The 24405-nt window shown below is 36.2% G+C and overlaps 1 protein-coding gene and 2 non-coding genes across 3 annotated transcripts; 1 reads left to right on the top strand and 2 right to left on the bottom strand.

Moving 5' to 3' along the window:
* Positions 1-4273: 4273 nt before the first annotated feature.
* LOC117232341 (facilitated trehalose transporter Tret1-like) lies at positions 4274-7772 on the bottom strand. Its single transcript, XM_033491675.1, has one exon. The coding sequence runs from the start codon at positions 7422-7424 to the stop codon at positions 5961-5963; it is 1464 nt and encodes a 487-aa protein (XP_033347566.1). The 5' UTR covers positions 7425-7772; the 3' UTR covers positions 4274-5960.
* Positions 7773-15532: 7760 nt separating this feature from the next.
* Trnae-uuc lies at positions 15533-15604 on the top strand. The gene has a single exon. It is a non-coding gene; the product is annotated as a tRNA-Glu (tRNA).
* Positions 15605-16336: 732 nt separating this feature from the next.
* Trnai-aau lies at positions 16337-16410 on the bottom strand. Its single transcript has one exon. It is a non-coding gene; the product is annotated as a tRNA-Ile (tRNA).
* Positions 16411-24405: the final 7995 nt, after the last annotated feature.

The following is a 24405-nucleotide window of genomic DNA, read 5'->3' as shown; positions in this document are numbered from 1 at the left end:
TCTTCAATTCCGTCAGAGAGACTTTGGTCTTCCCCGGGCCGGGGAAAGCCAGATTTAATCAACGTTTCCACCCTCTGGTTCGTATAAATTTCCTAATGGACAACGCAGCCACGCCGAACGCGCATAATCCTCTCCTTTTTTTTCTTTTCGATGAATAATACATGTTCTAGAGTGTGTATGGTAACGATCAGAATATTGAAATATAAGGCGACCCATGTAACTCAGCCGAGTAGCGAAGCTTCGAAAAAATTCATTAGACGGAATTCAAATGCTTCCGGACGACGTGTGAACGTGTTCGCTTCAGAAGCAATGGCGTTTTGAAGATTTTAAGATCACGTTTCCTTAAGCGGAATTACGCTTCGTATACGTTCAACGTATATATTCAACGTAAGATTCCTTCGAGATAAGATAAAGATAAGATAGGATTCTTGTTTTACTCTCTATAGAAAGATATGAAGATACTCGAATCGAAAATTACCTAGCTTAAGGAATGTTTAGTTAAAATATCTTTTACGCGTGCCAAAGATTAACTTACGACAGTGAAGAAGAAGGAACCAAAAGAGAAAAGAGGAAGAATATGAGAAAAAAGAGCGGCGCTTCGTAGGATGTACACCTAAAGATAGAAATTAAAAACGAAGCGAAAGAAAATGTTTATATTATAGAAAAAAAAAGAAATTCTATATCTTCCATATCTCGCATATGATAGAAAAACTCGATGAAAGTTATTGAACATTGAAATGTTTCATTTAAGCAAGAAACTGCCATTTATTATAGATTAATGTAAATACATATATATCGATACTTTCATTCAACATTTTATTTCTGTATTCTTCTTTCCATCTTTTCCTTTGCCAATGATTTGTTTCATACCACGTATAAAACTAATCGATTTCAAATTCCGCGCTTTATGAAACATTTACCGTGACGAAAAGGGTTAGAGAAAGAGAGGAGCTGGTGGCTCGATTTTACAACGAGCAAATTTACTTGCTGTTCTCGCGGTGCGGAGTCCGGTTTCGCGACGATAATTCCACGCGATGAAATGAATTTTGGAAAATGTTTGCGTTGCTCGCGTCGCTCTCCGCGTACAACGGCCGAATGTAACGTGATAAAATTGGGCAGACTACGTTCGGGGCGAGCCTCGGTGTCCAGCGGAGATTAAAATTTCTTTCGGAACGTGCGTTTGAATATTCCGTTGCTACTTTGAAAATTTAAACATGTTAAACGCATACGGAATATACGGCAAACGGTAGCTACGCGATTTATCCCGCGATCTAACGCACATTTCGAAATTGCTATGTACGTTCTGCATGTAAATTATCCAATTGGAATTTTTCCTCAGAGATTTCGTTTTTCGTCTCTTTTCTTTCTCAAAGATAAATGAGAGAATGGGCAATCTGGCAAATTTAATATTACAAAAGCATTATAGTTTGATTGTTACTACTTGTTTAAGACATAACGTGGCATCCAATATCATCGTATACAATAAATCATCGCCAACGATAAATAAAATTCTTACAACATACAGATAATATTCACAGAAAAGATATAGAGCAATAATGAAGAAAATTGTGGCAACGGATTGTAGACAATCAGAAAAATTATATCAAAAAGTATAAAGAATATCGAAATTATACTACACAGTAACACAACAATATGAACGTTTACATTGAATGTTACTTCTACTTAAAATTGGACATTTCCAACATACGCGTAATGCAAACAGACGCGATTTTACCATGGACAGATAGCATCCAGCAAGACGTCGTCGTTCCCTGTTTAAAAGAGGCGGTGGGATGATGACATCGAGAGACGACAGGAAAATCCGGGGGAATGTTTATGAAGTATATAAAAACCGGTGGATGCGGTTGGATTATGCATAACGCGATGCACACAGGAGGCAGAGTTATGAGGTTACATTTTCATTTCGCCGACAAATTTGCCTCTAAATCGTGGCTGCCAGCACCACGCAGGGATGGATCCCTCAGCGAGCTCCTAAATCCCTCTTTATTATCATCGAAACAAGGGAAAGAAGGATGATCAGTCGAAAATTATTTTTGACGGAAATACTTCATAGTTACAGAATATCACTTTCGACCGTACTATATAGTTGGCCTTGTTCACGTAACAATAAGCTCTTGAGCATCAAATTGATTTTTTCCTATTCTAGAAATATATTCAGCGTTCTTAATAATTATATCAAATTCTGAGAAAAGATATTTAAAACTTCAGTCGCACCAACAATTATAACGTGTAATAATTATCGTCGATTGAAATCAACGATAGAGTTTTACAATTTTTGGTACAAATAGATCCTGGTTTAGCCATTTTGAAATCCGAAAATGTTTTTATTATTCCCCTCACAAACCTGTTAAGAAATAAACTTGTGCAAGTAATACGATCATTGGTAATATAAAATTTATTTTTCACTTAAAATATTCACTGGTGCTGACGCATACATTGCATTTTAATTATCTAACTGTAGATGATGGCGTTGACGCAGCAGTTGAGTTTTTATGCCGCTGCACAACTGAGAAAACAAAAAAGTGTTAGAATAAACATTATTATGGAAAGATTATTTATCTTTAATGGAAAACCGCATAATTCTAGAAATGATGCATTTTTAAGGAATAAATGCGTTCAACAGGTAAATATTGAATTCTTGTTCGCTTAACTTCTACTTCTTCATTTTTTTCTTTTCTTTTTTTTCTTGTAACCAGAACACTAATTAAACTGATAGAGTTAAGAATGAACAGTTTCTCTTCCACTGATAATACAGATTAGCAACTGATTAGTTAGATAGTTGATATGGAAAGCCGAAACCTCTGGGAGTGCAAAAGCTTGTTCCTAGATTACACATTAAGTACATAACGTTTAAATTATATAACATAATTACATAACATATACGATCTGAGGTTAAATGTATTTCTACTTTAATCGTACTTTTTTTTGCAGACTTCATGAATAATGCAACGTTGGAAGTTTAAAAAGCAGTGGGTAAAAAAGCTCCTTACAGTGTTAAGATACAATGAAACAAATAATAAATAAAGCTTGGTCTTTGATGGTGTGCTACCTTCCTTTAAGTTCTCGATTTATTTATTTATTTATTTTTTTTTTTGTGTAAAAAGTAATATTATACATAAAACAGATATACAGTACACATTCAACAACGCACCCTTTACGTAAAATATTTTTACGAACGTTAAAAAACAATGCATTTTTCTCCCATACAAACTTAGGCTATTACAATATCTATGTTTCATCTGAAAATCAGGAGTCTACGAATTTTAAAGAATATTTTTTTCACCGTAATACAAAGACAGAACAGACAGAAACAAAAAGAATCTCATTATAGGAATGAGTATATCGAGGAATGGTGTATATCGAGATATTATGCATTCATGAAGATTATGCTCATTTCGGACACGTTCCGTGTGGGGAAATCAAACTCTAATTGTCTTTATCGTTATAAGTTACATAACTGATAGCGATAAATTTTTTGCCACCGTAATAGGATACAATTAAAATTTTCAGCGAACAATTTTTGATATCCTCTATTACTAATTAAATTCGTAATTTTCTTGTTAAATGTGAGTCCAGCATTAATTACAAAATATATAAATAATTAATCCTTCGTAGGCAAACTAGTCAAACTTATCGACGAATCAAGTAAAATTTCTCCTTTTGCTTCAAATCTTTATTTTCATTAAAGAAAATTTCCAATTTCATTGGATCTAACAAATGATTGTGTAATATAATAGGATTATTAAATATTAATAAGGATAATAAAATTCTTTCAAATTATTTGTAAGTTAAGAATGGTAAGAAAGTTAGGCTTAGACATTTTGCGATCTATTTCGCGTACAAATTATCTTACTTTAATTATTAATTATTACATTGATTCATAATATTGATATTTATTTTGCTGTTTGTCATTCTTACATTTTATCTAATTATTAAAATCTTGACCTCGTTGAAACTTCTTTTACATAATAAAATGAGATAATCCTTTCATGCAAAAAACATTAAGTGAAATAACACGATTATAAATATTCTGTATAAAAAGAAGCAATCTATTTTTAAAGAAGCTTTGTCAAGAACAAGGACGGAACAAAGAGAAGCTTCATTAAGAAAAAAAGATAAAAATCTAGTGAGGATTCCTTGTCGAGAAGCAAATAAAGTTTCGATGATAATGACCAGTTCGCGTGCCTCTAATAGCGCGTGTATTTGAGGTTGCTGAAAACCAAGGGAAACAGAGTAAAGAATAGAACGTTGCGTTCTAATAAAACTACAAATGAGAAAATCGACGAAATTTTTAATATGACCTTTATTACTCTCGGACGGCCTCTAAATATATTACGAGTTCTTAACTACATTTAGAGAAATTATTAACAATTTTTGTAGCGAAAAAGAATACTAAATAAAGGATATCTTCTCGATAAAATCTTCTAAATAAAAGAAATCAAGGTTGACGTTGTTATATTTTTTGCCATATTCCTTTGTCGTTAAAAAAATTCATTACATTACGAATAAAGAAAGCAACATCAAGTTAATGTGCATAATTTTCTGAACAACAGTGATTTTATTATAGAAAAATTAGTCGACTGCAGTAGAGTTAATTTGTAAGAAAAATCGATTATAGAAAATTTTATAACAATATTAAAGTTGAGTTTAATTCCTTTCTCAAAAAACTTCCCAAAATGTAATTCAGTTAATTGAGAATAGAATTGCAACTATTAACGTTTCATTTTTCAAAGTGTATGGGTAGAGGATTATTTTTCCTCTTAAATATTTTATCCTTGCGATTTGTATTATAATTCTTGATGATTCTACATCAATTAGGAATTAAATACTAAAAGACTTAGCATTAGAGTCTAGCAATGTATATAGTTATGATGTGATGTAATTTTATCAATGACGTTACTTCAGTCGTATCTATTACACAAATTCAACAAGTTCAACAAATTCAATTATTCCAATTAATATTCTTTCATAATTAACATCTTATTCAAGATATTGACAGCAAAAAATAATGTTTACCCGACACTGTTTTAGTATTACCGCTGATGCAATCATTCGAATACACATATACATGTAAATGTGTATACTCAAGTGATCAAATGCGTCAGATAGCGTCGATTATAAGGAAAATATCAACATGTATATAATAAACACGTGCCATATTTATGTTCTGTCACACTTCACTCGATTATTAAGCCTTTGTGCTTATCTTTACACATTCTCATATCTTTACGCTTACCGTAATTGTATAAACATTCAGAGTTTATTTGTCAACCTGAATAACTCTCGCAAAATCTTATCGCTCGACCATATAAAAATCAATATAGAAAACAGTCTATAATAAAAAAAAAGCACCACATAGGAGAGGTTCTTCTGATGCACCACGAAGCTCGATGGTCCGCAGAGACCGCCGAGTAATGTAACATGATCCAACGTCAGATATCGCTGAGACAATGTATTTAGGAACCAATTCGAAAGTGAAACTTTTTTACTTCTGACTTTTTCTAAATTAAACTTTTACTGACGTATTTTTGAGGCCTTTCCGATTAAAATGAGATCAAACGCGATATAATTTGAATTATATTTACTTATTGATAAGTATTTTATTATCGTTCATTGCGTAAGCAAATATGCTGCGGATTATATCGCGTTTCGTGTGATTTTACTCAGAAAAATGTAAGAAACATATTGGCAAAGGTTTTATTGATTATAAATGAAAAATAACAAATTTTGATTTCTCAGTTAAAGCTACATCGGCATCATTGCAAAACTCGCGTGCCGATTTTTGTGCAATTATCGAATGTTTCATTTTGCATTTCGCTCGAAGAGGCTAACTCTTGCCCTACAACGATCATTATAGTTTACCAAGCGATTCAATTTCGCAAAATATAAATACAAAACGCAAACATACACGATCACAAGAACAAAGGATGTTTGTTTGTTCAGATCATCATAACATTCACATTCACATTGTTGTCGCCCGATTCGTTGTCAAACATCCTTTCAATCTCCAACAAAGTCTTATCCTTTGTTTCCGGTAGTTTCCAGATCAAGAAGCTACTCCCGGCCACCATCAAGGTAAAATAAATTATACAAAGCTCCTGCATTTCCAGCGGTATGATCGATTCTGGCGCTAGTATCGTGTCCACTACGGTGCAAATATACGAAAATCCAAACACGATACTGCTGCCGGAGCTCCTTAATTTACTGGGGAACAATTCTCCGCAGTATATCCATGGCAAATGTATCAGACCGATTCCAAAAAATACATAGTAGCACAAGCAACAAGTAATAATCAGCCAGGATACTTCAAGATTAAGGTACACGTAAAGAATCAATACAAATAGAGAAGAGATTGTGCCCATTGCAGAAATTATGGCCAACGTTCTCCTGTTGCACTTCCATACAAAAAAACAAGCAACGATATCCGTAACAAAGATCATCGACGTTATAATTATTTCAGCAACGAGGCTGCGAGACTGAACAGTCGTTGAGATAATATCAAGCATATGGTGTTTCACTAATTTGTATCCGGAGAAGTAATACACGAAGAACAACATACACGACACGGACAGAGGCCATAGGAAGTCTTTTGAACACAGATCGTACTTCAATCTGGAAATGATCGTAGATCCGACGAATTTACTTTGCTCGACATTTCTTCTTACAGCTGTTTCCATGGCACGATATTCTCCTTCTGATTTCCATCCTCGAAGATGGACCCAATGATACAGCGCCTCTTTCTTTCGATCTCTGTTCATCAGCCAGATTGGACTTTCTTGAGATATAACACAGGTCGACCAACATATCAATAAATATGCCTCACAGATGTAGTTGACGATTCTCCAGTGAAGAAAAGAGCCAAAAGTCACGGCCATTAGAACACCAGATGTCATCATCGTGTTTATCATACTTAAGAACAAGCTTCTTAGCGAAGGATCTGTTATTTCACCGATGTAAACCGGTATTAGGGGACTAAAGAGACCAACACCTAAGCTGCAAATTGCTGTTCCAATCTTGATGTACAGAATATTCCTTGCAAACCCAATGACGATCCATCCGATTAAAGATATTTGAAAAATTACCATCATGGATTTCTTCCTGCCTAACTTTTCCATGGCGATTATTGACAAGTAACAGCCTATGATAGCAAACATGGCGCCAGAAAACGGCGATTGATACCAATCATCGTTGCTGGTTATCCAGATCTCGTGGTTGTTCGTGTCTGTTGTGGATGTAGGAATAAGCTGTGTCAAAAGAATGGTGTGGAAACCATTTGTTAAACCGATCAGGAACGCTGCTAGTAGCGGGCTTAGCGTCGCTAAGAGCTGCCTAGTGCTAAATATCCATTGAGATTCGTCCGATTTTCTGATTGTTTCCATCTTTATTGATCGATGTGCTCTCATTTATTGGAATTAGGCGATGTTGACATACACTTTGAAATTCAGTTTTGATTGTCAATCAGAATAGCCGACATCTTAAGTAATCCGAATTTTGAACGAAAATGGATAAGTGTTTTTGTTTTTTGCAATATTTTAACAAACGGCTTTTGTGTTTTTAATGTTTTAAAGAATGGTTTCGGTATTTTTATTTGATCATGCAGCATATAAAATTCACGTTTTCACTTTCACTAGATTCTTTACTAAATTTTTTAAATGCCGGAGAATATAAATTAAAACTGTTGCACATGTACCGTGTGTAGAAGAGATATGACTGATGGAAAGAACGCGACAATTCTCTTTCAAAATTCTCTTTCTAGATTTATTCTATCCCTCCTACCACGTAGAGCAGTGTACATGACCAATCATACGTAGTTGAATATGGAAATAATCCGAGCGTTGACGAACAGTCATTTGCACCAGAATTATGCAATTCATTCTCTGCTTCTATGTTGTGATTCACTGCGTTATTTGTCGGCCACGAGCAAAGACAAGACTGTAGAAATGCGTACCAAAAGAAAATTTATATTTCATCGTGCGATTGAACTCTACCGCCAAACGAAAAATGTAAAATTCACATACAGAATTACGAATTATTGAATCGAATTATAGGAAAGACAGTAAGAAGGATATTTACCACGATTGCTCAATGTCCCTAAATATTGCATAATGACATTGTCGTTTTGATTCCTTTCAATTTAAAGTAATTTACCAATTGTTCAGCTGGACAAATTGTAAAATACAAATTAAATAATAAAAAAAAAATTGAAGGACCAAGTTGTTGATTAAACTAAAGCTATTCAAGATAATGAATATGTATAGATAAAAGAATATAATTATTAATATAAAATTATTGGGTTGCCAGATAAAGTTATATGTACTTCCAAGACTTTTCAGAATTTTCAAAACTTTTCGAAACTTCAAACAATCAAAAGTAATAAAATATCATGGCTACGGGAAATTTCAAGTATCTACATAGAAATATTAAAAGACTTCAAATGCCAAATTCAGATTCAAACAGAAATTATTACAAAAGATATTACAATGATTCAAACGACACTATATTACTGATTCCTTTTTTTATAATGCACTATTACAAGCACGGAAATTAATGAGTTCGAAGTACTCGTCAAGCCTACAGTGGAATTAGATCGAGTCCAGAATATTGGACTCGATCGCAAGACCTTAGATACCTTCAGGCCTTTGGCGATTAGTCATGGTTATGTGATTCTTTAAACTTTAAAAACTATAAAGTCCAACGATTAAAGATAATTATTATTGGAACGTGGAAAAATGAAGTTCAATTATTCAATAAAGTATGTCGTTATTATCATAAATATAGACGTAATACAAAAATAAAAACGTACAATTTCACGCCCTCTTAATAAAATGATAAAAGGTACGTTAAAAAAGATTTCTCCGGCTGCACCGATTAATTTCTTCTTCTAGCAACAAGCTAAAATTGTCAAGAAGAAAAAAGACAAAAAAAAAAAGAAAAGACTGAAGTCAAACAGACAAATTTAATAAAACTCTGCGTAATTAAGTCCTTCGTTTAATCAATTAAACAGTAATTAAGATTCGAAAGGGCTAAGAAAAGGAAAGCCGACAGCTCTTCATCAATTTGAATCTTATACGCTGGACGTCGTTCTCGAGGTTCCGAGGCTGTTTAAAATTCCCTCGTCTGCAATCGTGGGGCCAATAAAAATCAAGAAATCAGCTTGGTAAACAGGAAGAAGCCCAACCCCGACTCCTCTCAATTCCATTACGGGGCATTCCAGGTCTTTGATGCACGGCAAATATGCCGTGCAACTGCGTGCTCCTTTTTTTCTCTCCTCTGCATCTCTCTCTATTCTGTGTTTTCTTCGTCTGCCACGAAGAAACGCGCCTTTTAATGCGGAAGACCCTCGAAAGTCTCGTTACCATGTGAGGCCCTCCTCGCCCCAGCGGCAAAGAGAGGGTCTTTTTAACAGTGTGTGCCTTTATAAGAGCGCACGAGTACGGAATATTACGAGGAGAGTGTCGTTCTCTCCGTTTCTCTCGCGTACGAGAGGAGCGTTTCGTGGTGCTCGAAAAGAGCTGGCCGGATAAAGTAAGCACGACCGGGAAACTAGTTTCTTTCCCTCGTTCCACGGCGACGTTCCTGCGACACGCCACGCATTCGACTGATGCGGAATAATAAACTTTGTCGCCGGAGCTCGCGTCTCGCTCGACGACAACGTGCAGGCATCTCGCTTGTTCAAGAGAGAACGTCTCCTTTAATTACTCCCAGCTGCGTGATATTTTTCTTCTGTGCTTCTGTGAAGATCACCGCCTCGCGTCTTTGTCGTGGCTCGTACGCCCGCGGAAAGCTTCATCGCTTTCACGTATGGGTGTTATTAAATTTTTTGGATATGGGTATTTAAGTGATGTTTCAGGTGTTGACCGAGTCATTATTTTTACAAAGATGTTTATTACAGAGATAAAAACAAAGAAAGACGTGACACCGATATTTAAATATCTTTGAGATAAATGAAACGAATACATAAAATTTTATAGAACACCCGCAATATACGCAGGCTATAAAACGTATTTGTGTAGAAACGTATATAGCTATATGAAAATGAAACGTAGAATCTGACAAAAAAAAAATGCTTCATTGGAAAATCAAGGTGCGGTCAAATAGTTTTTTTTACAAACACGGTATACATAACATATACATAATAATTTTCTACGTTGTTTCATGAGTCTGTATATTTATACTATTAAAAGTGATTTAAAAGCGACTGTGAATGAGCGAAACACTGCATAGTCAATGAAAATCCCACGATCCAGCATCCACTCTTAAACTCTTCGTATATCTGAAGCCTGCAGCACTACCGGCAACATCACCTCTTTCGATCCTCTGAATTTTCCAAATGAAACAATACTTGGCGTAAACACAGCTTGCGAGCTTCGAGTAATTTAATCAACCACTGTGCTGGTATTCTCGAGGTGGAAGCGTCGGTATGGCCTAAGTCTCGTTAGACCGCTAATAACGGTATCCCGTAACTCGCGAGCGTGATCTAAAGCGATACGCCGCTTTATTAGCTCTACTCGTTGCGAGATGAATGCAATATGGAGAGAGATTTAATCGCGAGCGAGCGAGCGAGCGAGGGACTTTCCTAGAATCTCGTAGAAATCGTAATGATTCGTTTAGACCAAGCGAACGAACACTCGCTGTTCCTTCGCTACAGTAAAATCTCGAAATGAAAGTAATAAAATTTCGCCGTTTAGCGATCGCTCGACGAATCAGAGGTCAAACGTACGAATTTATTAAATTTTATGAAAGCGAGGCGAGAACGAGCTTTCGCTGGCGGAAATCTCACGGCGGTAAGAGGAAGATTGATGCGGCCGAGACCGAGGAAAAACAACTCGCGTGGGATGCGTTTGCTCTCGGGCTTCCAGCTACCAAGATAAAGGAGACGATTTTGAAACACGATGGGGAAAGTTTCACGATGAGCAAATTACGAGCAAAGTAGCGAAGTGAATGCATATTGTACAGGCCGATTTTGAAGCGAATTATTTTGAGGCAGTTTGACGTGTGAAGGTGTTGGTGAATGGCGAAACGTTTAGTTAGGTGGAATTTTCATGTTGAATAAGAGAAGAGGAATCAATTAAATGAAGTTGTAATAGAGTGTGTGTATGTGCGTGCTTGATGAGGAGAGAGGTATAATACAGTTTGATGAATTTGATGAAGTTCCCACATGGAAGAGGTGCAAGTGATATGAAGTTGATCGTGGAGAATTATTCGAGAAAATGGAAGTTAGTTTGAAAGTCATTTTTCCTTTAGTGAAACATCTAGTAGATTCTTAAAGAGTGAATTTCCAAAAAATTGAGAAATTCTACTGTTTGAATTAGAATTTACAAGCTTCTTTTAGATTGAGATTAATAGAACATTTAGAAGAAGAATTTTTTATCCATTATAACAACCACGTTTTATTCACAAGAAGATCTTGCAAGGACGATTCGTACTTGACTAAAGTAAAATATAAAATAATGTAGAATATAGCATAAGGGTACAGATATAAAAATATCAACTATAATAGAGATAATAAAATCCAATGTAGTACACCGATCGTGTTGAGCAAAACAGATGATCAGAACTCCATCTTTTTTTTTACTACGACGTAAAATCTTTTTCCTGAATAAGTGGCAGTTTCGAAGACTAATTGTTCAATATAATCAGTCCGTACACCTAGCGTAACAAAAAGCTTTCCACTTTGGAAACCCGTGCTCCCCGAAGATTGTGACGGGTGCTTTTTGCCACAGTAAGGTTCTATCCTCGTGGAGACAGAGGAAGGTAGCATGAGAAAGCGTAGGTGGAAGACAGGAGCGTGTAAAATTGACGTATGGGACATGATGATCGATAGAGGTCTTCGGAATAAACTGCATGAAGCTTGCACGTACGAAGGGAGCGAGGATGCGTTGAGAAATATGCATTTCTGATAGAAATTTGCAAGCTTCCACAATGTTAAGGAAATTTCCGTCCAATTTATCTTCGATTAAGCAAAGAAGATATCATAAAACAATGTATCTTTATTCGAATTTTGGCATGATATTTAAATATAAAAGTAAGCTAGCTGTACTACTTCAACTAAATCTTTTCTGGTATTCAAATAGATTAAATGATTATTTGACTTGGAGTACTGGTATGATACATTAAAATTTCTGAAGTTTTGGGTTTGCAATTGCACCGCTTAACATCGCACCTTGTATATATACTGTTAAAAGAAAAGATATGATTTTATTTAATTAGCAAGTAAAAAAGCTGTACACATTATCGCAGCACACGGAGCACGGGTATGTAAACACAATTCATGCTAGTTACTAGCATCGTTAATTTATACTTGAGCTTACTAGATCGAAAACACGAATTATTTTTTACGACTCATTACATGCATATTACACAATACCGTGACATATGGATGAATAGTTAAATAACGATTCGAAGAAACGTGTGTGCACGTCGTGTAGATATAACGCGTACAAGTAACGTGATCACATAAATTAAATGAGCGCACAGCGTAATCTTCGACTTTCCAGACATAAAAACTGAAGTCTGAAAACATAGGAAAGGATAATAAAATTGAAGAAAAAACGAAATAAAGTCTTTCTTACACAATAATTAACCAATTAACATTAATGATTTGACAGGATAAAAGTTAGATCATAAAGTTCTTTTTCACAAGTTCGCAGTATGTGAAAGCAGTTCATTAAAAAAATGAATATCTCTTTGAATACATATGTATTTCATTATTTTTAGTAAACACTCGTAAGGTTAATACTAATAACTTGTAGTTTTTAAATTAACTAATAACATTAAATAATTGAATCGTACAAGAGGGGTTGAGAATATATTAGCTTTCCCCTGAATTCATAACACGAATTCCTTTCACAATAATATCGTGAAACTATTGCGAACACACGGCCCGTACGAGTCGATGGAAAAATGATCGTTCTACGAAAGACAGGGCGAAGTGTCGTGCACACCAGCAGCTTCCATAAAATCGGCTGCTGGCTATGAGAAAAACATTTTCTCACAGGCGTACGCGATGAAACGACGCTGCCAGACGCTCACCGCTACGAGAATACGAATATGCGTCTTTAATGACGTAATACCCGGGAAATACATCGGCCAAGGCGATAAATTCGCCGAGGAATAGATCTGATCTGTTCACGTGAACCACTTTCGAATGATCTATGCGACGAACGAGACGGTGATTTAAGATAGAAGGTTATGGAAGATGCGCTTTGGTTGAGGAATGTGAAGTTATTGAATATGAACGAAATGTACGTAGCTGAAACGTTGATCTTTCTTCATGAAAGATCAGGATAAAATGGAGAAGGCAAAAGACTATTTATATTGCGCGTAAGCAGCCACTGTGGAAAACAGCTAACAGACGGGGAAATACAAATAATCTCAACATTACAAAAAGAAAACTATTCTGTTTTAAAGATAGCTAATCCACGAGTTATTGCTAATTTACTTCGAAATTACATGGTGGAAGATCCAAAGTTTTAAGTGCTCGCGAAAAGTACTATCCTAAGAGCAGCATCGAACTCATCGATGGCTGCAAGACAGATTGCTGAAGCAGCTGGGATAAAAACGAATATCAGAAATGTCCGACGTGTCCTGAAACAGTGTAAGCATCTGCAGTGGAAGAAACTGGAAAGAAAACCTCCTCTAACAAAGGCACATAAAAACACAAGATTGCAGTTTGCTGAGGAGCATACTCATTGGAAAAAGAAATAGAGAAAAGTATCGTTTATCGAGGAAAAAAATTTAATTTTGACAGCCCTGATAGGCAGTATTGTTATTATCAGGATTTGCGAAAGGACACAAAAAGCTTGAGCTAATATAAAATTTATCGAAAATATATTTCTCATAATTTGATAAATATCAATATTATTTATCATAATATATTTATAGGCGTAAACTGCATATCAAAAATATCCGGAATTATTTAAGAACAAATTGAAACATATGCAACACGAATCTCTGGGGAACAATTTATATTTCAACGGGATAACGCGGCGGTCCATGCTGCAAAAGTAATGGAAACATATTTTAAGAGTAATATTACACTTTTGAAATGGCCAGCACGTTCCCCTCATATAAATATAATGGAAAATTGTTGAGGAATCTTGCTAAAGCTGTTTATGTTAAACACAGACAGTTCAATAGCAGAAATCAATTGAAAGAATACATTTTATTAGAATTGGAAACGAAAAACAAAAAAGAAAATTGAAAGCCTTCTTAAATCAATTCCAAAGCGAACCGTTTCAATTATACGAAATTCTGGCGGCTTTACGAATTATTAACTATCAATTCCTCTCGACGAATATCAACAAATTTTCATTATTTAAAATAGTGTGCTATTAATTTGACGCGTCGCTTTTTCATGATATTTCTGTTTTTATATGCAAAACAAATTTCATATTAACATCATCGTATCTACGTGGCAGAAATTAATGTACAAAACGTATGTATGTATCGAAAATTAAATTTGTATAATTTACAACGTAAATATTTGCAGGGTCTGCAACAATTCTTTTATCGCGGACTACGATCAGAGAATAAATATCGTCGTACAATGTTAATATCAATTTTGAAAGGTTAATAGTAAAAACAGAATAGGCTATCGATCGAAAGAACAGGTATCCTTTCGCACGTGGAACACTTCGTTTTTCATTTCCCGATAGACACGCGAGCAGGCTGCTCGATAGAGCTTCATTAAAACTAGTAGCCGGTTGACCGTGTAATTTGTCAACCGTGGATATCCGATAATTGTTCCACCGCGTATCGCTCGTTCCGACGTACGTCCGGCGTCCTTTCCGCTCGAACGATGGACCTTTCCTCGCGATGTCGATACGCCGCGCCATCGATGTTTCCGATGGTAACAAAACAAAAAAAGGGGGGCAGAGGACTACGAATGGAATAAAAAAACAAAATAAATCAATTATTTGTTGCCAGAAACAATCGACCAATAGCGGGCTGTCGCCAACCGATACGACGCTACGGGGACGTAAACTGTTTTTAAATCCGACGACAGCGGCAGCCACGTTTAAATCGCTGTCCCGGATTTATGGCATGCTACGGGCAGATACAAAAACGCGCGTTACAAAAATTCTAGGTGTATAATAGCCGTGGAAACAAAGTGGATGAAACTGTTTCTCTACGATTTTTCTTTTTTAAATTAACCCTGTGAGATGGAATGTCGCCATTGTGATGACATTTAAAATTTTTCTTCAAAGTTGGATGTAGCAACAGCGCCGATATTCCAAGTTTGTCTTCCATTGACTTCTCTATGGCAGTGATGAATATTTATTAATAATGTTTCTACTAGTTAGTTGCTAGTGTCAGCAGAAAAATATGCCGACCACAGAGAGTCGACCGTTTTGATAGTATTTTTAGTTAGATATTTGTAGCTTCAGTAAATTTAATAGGTTTTTATAATTTGGAGTAGTAAAATTATATTGAAAGGTTAATAAAAGAGCGAAGTTTGTATGCTTACTATCAGTAGAAAACTATAACATGAAACACACTTCACATCTGATCCGGTATGGTCTAGTGGCTAGGATACCTGGCTTTCACCCAGGAGGCTCGGGTTCGATTCCCGGTACCGGAAATTTTTTTTGGTTTTTTTTCTTTTCTTTTCATATATGAAAACTTTATAATTGATATTACTCCTCATTTTACACTTATTTTTTACTCAAATAAAATTATTTGATAAAAAATATAATGAAAATTCCAGAATTCCATTTCGTTCTCTCGTTCTATTTCCCTTTTTCTTTAAAGTATCTAATTATTACAAACTCAAAATTAATATTGTTCAGGCAACATATTATACTTACTTTTAATTAAATTTATTTTTAATTAAAGCTGTATCAAACTGAGTTTCAGGTAGACCAAGTAATAGTGGAACTTCAGACACCTAAATTCATCGAGTAAATAAGCGGGACGTTAAGTCTGGCTAGACGAAAAAACTTTTCCCTATTACGAAAACGATGTCTTCCTCTTTACAGGATTGCAAGAAAATACTTCTATTTCAGTTCTCTCGAAACAAGCCATGTCGATCGGGGAAAAGTTACTCAATTAGACACACGAACGTCGTTCCCGAAGTTTCTTTGCACTCGACTAAAACTCAAATTCCTTTCTTACTTCGCACCTCCTTGTGAACGAGCACGTATTCACCGCCAAGTTTTCGTATAACGTTACCACCGGGAAACTTCTCGTCTCTGCGCACGAAATAAATCGAAAAATAAAAGGATAAAAATAGTATCGATGTTCGGGAGTGAAATTATAACGAGTAATTTTTCTTTTCTATTAAATGAAAATGAAAAAAAAAAATAAAAAATTTTGGCCCATGGGGGGATCGAACCCGCGACCTTCGCGTTATTAGCACGACGCTCTAACCAACTGAGCTAATGGGCCTTCACGTCTGGTACTGCTTTAAAATGAAAATTCAATGCAGATATTTATATTTATAGTATTTACTTATTATTGATTTAATATGAATAATTAAAGATTTATAATAAACATATTTTATTTCTTTAATATATAGAACATAGACATCCAATAGTGTATCAAAAATTCAAGTATAGTAAATCATAGAATACAATATCTCTCGAAATATAATTCCTATCTTCAATTTTCTCTAATTAATCAATATTCAAAGAATTGTGATAAATAATAGAAGTATACAACATATATAGATATTTTTTTTATTATTTAATTTGTACTCTACAATTTGTCCAGCTGGACATTCGGTAAATTTGTCTAGCTTTATTGCTAAATAACATGTGGATGGGTACTTTCAGCGGGATACCATTATACAACATATATCGCATTAATTTCACTTATAAATTTTTCAACGAAAAATTGCGTCGAAACAGAAAAATATGAAATAACAAGAAAATGAGAACGGTAGTGTAAAAAAATCTACAGTTTGTAAAAATCCACGTTTCCTTATATACAGTCAAAAGTACGCTTTGTAATGCTATTTCAAGACGGTCATTTAATGTCTGACTACAATACGATATGGCCTGCTCGCCGTCACAGAAAAGAATAAGTCTGCTACGAAAATGCAAGTGTCTCGTGGCACGTCCTCCGACCTTCTTTGCCTCTTATCCTATGCTTTTGTATATAGTACAGAGGATACTTCAGCATGACGCAGTCTCTCCAGACGTCTTCGAAAACATGCGGTCTGATACGGACAGAGTCACTTATGACTCTCGAAAATATTGTACTTTATTCTTACAGTGATACGCGTAAAAATATTTAACAAGCATAATAACTCTAAAGAAATAAACTAACAAACAACGTTTAAACGAATATAAGAATGCTACATGAAGCTCCATAACCTTCAACATCATAAAAATTACCTCGAACGCTCAAGCTTCTCAAGTGCAATAACGGCCAAGCCTCGTCCGAAAACACAACGGAGAGGTGTAAAAAACTTTGGAAACGCTCTTAAATCTCCAAGTATCCTTATAAAGCATGACAAACATCTGAAACGATCCGAACGCAAGGTAGCTTCCACGCGCGCACGCCGGAAACGCGAGAAAATGGCTTTGGAACTCTCAGAGAGAAGCGCTTCGAGCGTGGCATTATACCTACATCACGCGACGTCTGATAAGAAACTTTAATAAAAATGTCCTAGACTTCACCTCGAATAATTGCCCTGTTTTCTTGCTATCGCGACGACTTCCTTTTTATTTCGTACTTTTAACGAACTCGAACGTTGGAAACTCCCCTTTATCGCGCCTTACCCCACGGCCAACTGTCGTTTCACCGCTACCCCCCGTGGAAAATATCGTCGACGAGTGAGTCCACGGGTCTGCCATAAACTATTAAGCTGTTGCAGGTGCCTTGCACGACCTTATACGACGTCAGCGAACTTTTCTTTCCGGCGTGGTTGGAGACCGGCAGGCAATCTGCTGGCCAATCCCTTGAAGAACTCTTACGTGAGACCACCGCTAGGCGATACGTATGGGGTTTAAAGGTCGCTGTCGTTCAACGAGGAGGAAACGCGCGTTCAAGAACGGAAGAAGATCGTTCGGCCAATTACTAACTGCGTTTTATCGAACAGGAAGGTCTCGGGTCTAATCATTTCTTTTTTGTCTCTCGACGACTATGTGGTACGTAATTAATCGAGGATGAAAGGTAGTTTACGCGAGAGGTGTAGACGACGTTTGTGGAGAACCTTGGAGAGCTTAGTTTTCTTTTTTTTTTCGTGTAATATCGGAGTTTATAGGTCGTTTTATCAGATATATTTCAAATATTACTCTAAATAGTTATCTATGACTTTTAAGTAACTTTAGAAAATTAAAAATACGCATATGTGCACTCTTCTACGGTAATAGATTTCTTGTAACTTACTTACGATAGCAGGAGCTACGAGAAATGAAACCATAATTGCATTTCGCTCACCTGGAACAAAGAAACAAATATATTAATCATAATAACGATTAGCGTATCCTTGTCGATCGATATTTAATATACAAAGGCAATACTTTTATAATTCTACGATACCGAAACTTCTATAATAACCATAGTGTTTATCGCATATATCTATTGAAATAATAGCATCTATATTGGGTCCCTCGGAAAACTCTCAGAAAAACCAATATCGAAGATTGAATTCAACATCGATCCACCGAACATAAAACTGTTTGCCTGATTCACTTCTATAATAAACATCATCACACATGCATTCCACGAAACGTAAGCTTCTAGACGTATTCCTGATCCCGTCGATTCTGTTTGTTGTACATCCCCAGTGGCTGTTCGTTCAAGGTTCTTTGGCCATTGTCACAGGAAACGAATAACAGACTTGGCGAACTCGCAACCAGGAATGGGATAATTAACGACCGTTCCTCTCTTTCACGGGCCATTCCGATTCGCATATGGCCTGGCCAAACGGGGAACGGTCAAGAGAAGAGCCATGGGAGCAACGTCGTGCAACCTCCGCTACGGTATACCTCTACTACAGTAGAGAGCCGCGGAACAATCAACGAAGGAAGTTTCTACTTGGGTGGCAACACTTCACCTTTTCCCTGGCCGCGCCCCTCTCGTCCACTTAACTCTAGACGCGTGCACGACCGAGAATTAGCACCGCGACCGTGAGACAAATTTTTCGCTCGCGAACACAACTTTCGCTAATGGTTCTTATCCCCGTTTCTTTTTTGTCAAAGAAGCGATTCTTTCCGAATACGTCAAATAATTAAAGAATGTTTCTGATAGCTGTTCCGACAGCGCTTCGTGGAATGCATGGATCGTTGGAAATGGGAGAGTGTCCGACCTGTAAAAATGTATTATACAGGATAAGGCAAATGGACTGTCTTGCACAATAATTTGCTAGCTGATAATATTGGTGAATGGATAATAAGAGAAAAATGTAAAACTGGAAGTCCAACCTAAGCCGATAGGCGAGGATAGTATAGTATTATAGGGTATAAGTATAATAAATAATAGATAAAAATAAATATTAGCGAATTGACAAATTGCAGGTTGCAAAGAGATGGGGAAACTAGAGAGGGTTTTTTCACATTTCTTATTACGTATAACGCAACAGAATTTATTAATGCTATTAATTTTTAATTACCATATGGAGTTTTAATATACCAAAAGTTCGTTCAGAATATTATATTATACGTAACATATAAAATGTAAGCTGCTTTCTCAGATTAATTTGTTCTTTCCCATTAACAACTTAATTTTTAAATCCACGTATCTATGTCTACTGTATTACAGAATCTACAAGCTAATGAACATTTAATATAAACACTTAAAAATCATAAAATATATGCGTGTTAACAGCAAATATTTAGTTAGCACCAAATATTTCATTCAATCCATTAAGGATCGATATTTGCAACAAGAAAATGCCCCTTAAAAAGTTACTGTCCAGCACATGTGTGCAGTTCCCTAATTCAATAAAAAAAAAGCTAACGTTTAATTCCCACGTACCGATACATAAAATTTTATATCTATCCCAAACAACTGAAGAACATCGCGTATCCATCCAAATTACATCCTTGATGCGTCTCATACTTCTTCTCTTGTCGATCGATTCCACAACTGACTATCGAAAAACAAACCTAAAGAAATCCTAAATCCTACCAACTACCAATCGCGAGTATCATAAACGCCGGAAGAAAGCATGCAAGGAGCCTATCAATCTCAATACAAACATCCTGTTAATCCTGTTCGGTAACCAAAAAGTGGTAATCAAAAATTGCGCTACCACGAGGAGGAAATTACCTGGGACATTCTCTGACCCTTGTTTCGCGCGACGATCAGCCAGGCTCGTTAACAACTCTCACCATCCGCGGTCCCGTTCGTTTTGCTCCGTTTCTTTGGATAATTGATCGGGAACGCGATCGTAAAACATCGCAATTATTCCCTTAATAAGAAGGCAATAACACTGGTTCGCCGTAATAGGAGTGGCGAAACGACCACGATAAGGGAGTAAAAGGGGCGGAAGAAGCTGCAAGAAATAATGGCGACGCGGCGCGAAGGTCTTGTGCTCGAATGGACAGATTCCATCGTCGTGGACAAAGTTGCCACTGTCATTAAGCTGGACGCGCGTCACTCAACCGAGTCTTCATTCACTCTGCTATATACAGGGTGATCCTGTATATTAGTTAACATGTAGGCAACGTCAGCGATGCAAGGCGATAATATCGCGTCGTTATATGAAGAGTAAAGGGAGAAAAGCAACGAAACGCCACAAGATAGCTTTATCGAGAAAATTAAATTTCAATACTTTGATTCACTAAAAAAGGAACAACACTTAAAGAATTTAACTTTATATTATTCACAAATTATATCTTAATTATACACCTTAAAATAAAACGATTGATAGAATGTTAATTATCTTCATCCGTGTTCTGTTGCAGTGCAGAGTAGATTTCCTGTTTTTTACAGAGACATTTTGAACATTAGAATCACTGTGATTTGGTAGTTTTGCTACTGCAATTCTCAGAGACAAAATATATTACAAAATCAAAAGAAAATGAATAGTCCTCGTTTCTCCTCCTATCTTCTATATAAAGATTACCAGAGAAAAATATGATACATTTGTGTATTTGATTTTAACATGAGTTTGACCAACTCTTACATTTATTGCTCATTACACATTGTCCACAATCTTGAGACGTGTTTTTGTTTCTTCATTACGCATAATACGACGAACATGTGTTTCGTTTTTGGGGCGTTTAAAATTTCACAAAAGATACGAGGAATCATCGATCACAATAAATTTGTACGAAATTGACAACGGTGATCTGTGTTTAACTAGCGAAAGCGTCACCCTGTACAACAGGTGTAACGAACCAAGTTTTGTTCTTCGTCGAAATCAATTCACCCTTCCCGCAAGATTGATCACAAAATGTATCTTCGCTCGAAGATTACAGGCTCCGCCTATAAGGTAAATATTAACAGGGAAGGGAAAAGAGATTTTTCGGGCGTTGTCGTTCGTGGATTGTTATAACAGGGAATATTTACGCGGCACGTCACGTTTTATTTCGTTTTTGCGCGATAGGATATTACGCGCCACCAATTTTTCAACGATCCGCGCACCGGTTAATTACTTGCTTGCGATCGCAAGTAATCGGTATCGAAGCGATAAAATTGTCAGTTTAGGGAAGAAATAACACGATAGGATGATAGAGGAGATGGGCGTGTTTTCGACGTTTTTAACCATTCCATTATGATAATATTGGTCGAATAGGTGTGTTAGTTGGAAGAAGATTTAATTAAGTTTTAAAATTCTTATCAATAAGTTTTAATTACAACTAATTACTACGAAGGAGAAACTTAACGTGATTTTGGTCGCGACACGCAATGCGGCATTCGAATGAAAATTTGAGATAAAGATGAAAAAATGCATATAACGTGCAGTTTTCCTGAAACTTGATATTAGGTGATCCGACGTGAATAAAAGTCTGTTTCTGAAATCTTTGTTAGTAGTTTCCTTACTCTGCCATTACGAATGGATTTCATTAAAAAAGTAAAGGACATCGAATACAGCAGTTTGTAGGAGGAAAGAACTATATAGCAATGTAATACAATATCTTCTTGACACAGAACAATCAAAATTACAAGATAGCCTGAACCGCTTTTTTTAAATTGCCCTTTAAAGAAAGAAAGAGATATTTTAATTGGAAATTAAAATTATACGTACCTTCGCCCAAATTCTAGCGTCTAGCGTAGCAGCAGACATACTAGTAGAATCGTATAAGGAATGAGCGAGCTAATTTTCAAGTGATTAGGTTCTGATCTACAAACGATTTTTACAATCTTCTCTATCGATCTTTTGGGCTAATTATAGTTTACATTTCTATTGCTTACGTACAATCTGATGATACATAACATCGACTAATAAGATCAAGATCGAACAACGATCACAATGCACAGTGTGCATTGCATTAATTTCACGTATCATAGTTTTTTCTATTTACGGGCATCGAGTTTTAAATACGGATTCTTATCTTTAAATATGGTTCGTTCGTTCGTTGATAAGCCAACTGGGTCACTATGATAACCTTTCAACAAAACGGCCACTAACTATTAAGCGACCACGTTCCATGAAGCGGAACAACTCCAACTTTGTTCGCAATACTATTTCTGAAACTAACTATTAAGCCAGTGGAATGGTATGTGGAACAGGACGATACGGATTGTTTGTTAAATTGCATTCTTTGAAATGGTTACGATAAGACTTCTAATTTGTAAGATTAGTGCTTACAATTGCATTGGTTAAAGTTTGTCGCGAGTAATGAAAACGTTACAGTAATAAGTGTTTCGTTATTTGCAAGTGAAATATACCTATTTTGACTTGTAACGTTTATCACGAATCGATTGCTCATCTTTTATATTTGATAAAAGACGTGGAATTTTATTCGAAAGTTTGCCTAAGAAGAGTTTTTATTTTTGCTGGCATCGTTTCAAAAGATGAAACAAACGAATAATCTAATATTATACTTGTACTAGAGACGTTGATAAATCTATCGGAATCTTTCTCGAATTCTTGGAAATGTAGAACGGTATGAAGATTAGGCTGAGATATATAAACGTAACTCTGTAAGTTTATTCATATAACGTGAGAAAATACGTTTGTCTAAGAATATCACGCACATGTGATTTAGTAATTAAATTGTTACACGTGCAAAATCACGCAGAGATCCTCAATCGCAGAAAACGCTATCGCATAATCCAACCGAAAACAAACTAAACCTCTTACCCTCACGATCCTACGCGATCAACGATCGGCGGTCTGTTCCGGGTCCGCGTCGAGCCTCTCGAAAAAGCCAATTCTGTCCGGCCAGTTAGCCGACAATACCGCAAATTGCGACCGCGTTGTTCGTCCAACGTCCAACAAGACTCTCTCCGTAAACGAGATTTATTGAGCGAAATGATCGCCGGAGGCGGCCGAAATTAAGGCGGATTCACGAGGTGTCCCTCGGTCTCGCGGCTCCACTCCAAAGGGGCGTATACATACGCGGCCCTCGATCGTTGCGTGCAACGAGGGTGTAATTCAAAAAAGGCCGCGCGCCACTAAATCTAGCCCCGATTAAGGCTTATTACGGGTAAACACGATCAAGACCCCGAAGTCGGTTTCACTGGGGTGGAAAGGAAGGAAGAGCGAGAGAGGCGGGGGACTTAAAGGAGAAATGATGTCTCGCTGCGACTTCGAAACTCCAGGAGGGATCCTTATGGGTGCAATTACATCCAGCTAATTACGTTCTTCCTCTTGGAAACCGTGGCTTTCTCATTCACATTGATACAAGGGTTTTACCGATACCACGCATCGATCCGAGACAACGAGACGCTCGTTATTATCTACGAGGCACATAATAGTCTCTTTCTCTCGCGTAAGCAGATACATAATATCGATGATTATAGTAATTTACTGAGTTATACTATACGTGGATATTACGAGAGAATTAACGAAGGTTTCGTGAGGAGCTGTCGTTTCATGGTGACTTCTCGCCATTTCGTTTGGAATTTTATGCTACGAAGTATAAAACTGGGCGGATGATTGTGTTTTATGCGTATTTTGTTTGGTGGATAACGCGATGTGATGAAGAATGTGGTTTGCAACAAGGCAATGCCGAGGAACATTGATCTTAATTTTGTTATTGAGGAAGTTTTACAGAGATTATTATATGCATAGTTTGTTATTACGCTGTGTGTTTCGTCCATTTGTCTTCAGCTGATTAAATGACGTCGGTCAGTCGGGTGAAATTCGAGGTGAATATAACGGAAGAACTTTTGATGATTCTGAAGAATCTTTTTTTTTAGAAGTGTTACTTTTTTTTCTTCTGTTATCAAAAATTTACTATTTTATGAATATTTACATATTTGCATTATGCATAAGATATAATTACATCATCATTGTTAAAAATAAAAATATTTCTCTCT

This window comes from Bombus vosnesenskii, unplaced genomic scaffold, assembly GCF_011952255.1.
Source record: "Bombus vosnesenskii isolate JDL3184/JDL3185 unplaced genomic scaffold, Bvos_JDL3184-5_v1.1 scf7180000013286, whole genome shotgun sequence".
Taxonomy (NCBI): domain Eukaryota; kingdom Metazoa; phylum Arthropoda; class Insecta; order Hymenoptera; family Apidae; genus Bombus; species Bombus vosnesenskii.
Note: the sequence above shows the minus strand (reverse complement) of the source record. Positions and strands in the feature narration are given on the sequence as shown.

Bases quoted from the DNA above. Each gene is read 5' to 3' on its own strand.
- LOC117232341 (XM_033491675.1), bottom strand. From the start codon at position 7,424: ATGAGAGCACATCGATCAATAAAGATGGAAACAATCAGAAAATCGGAC.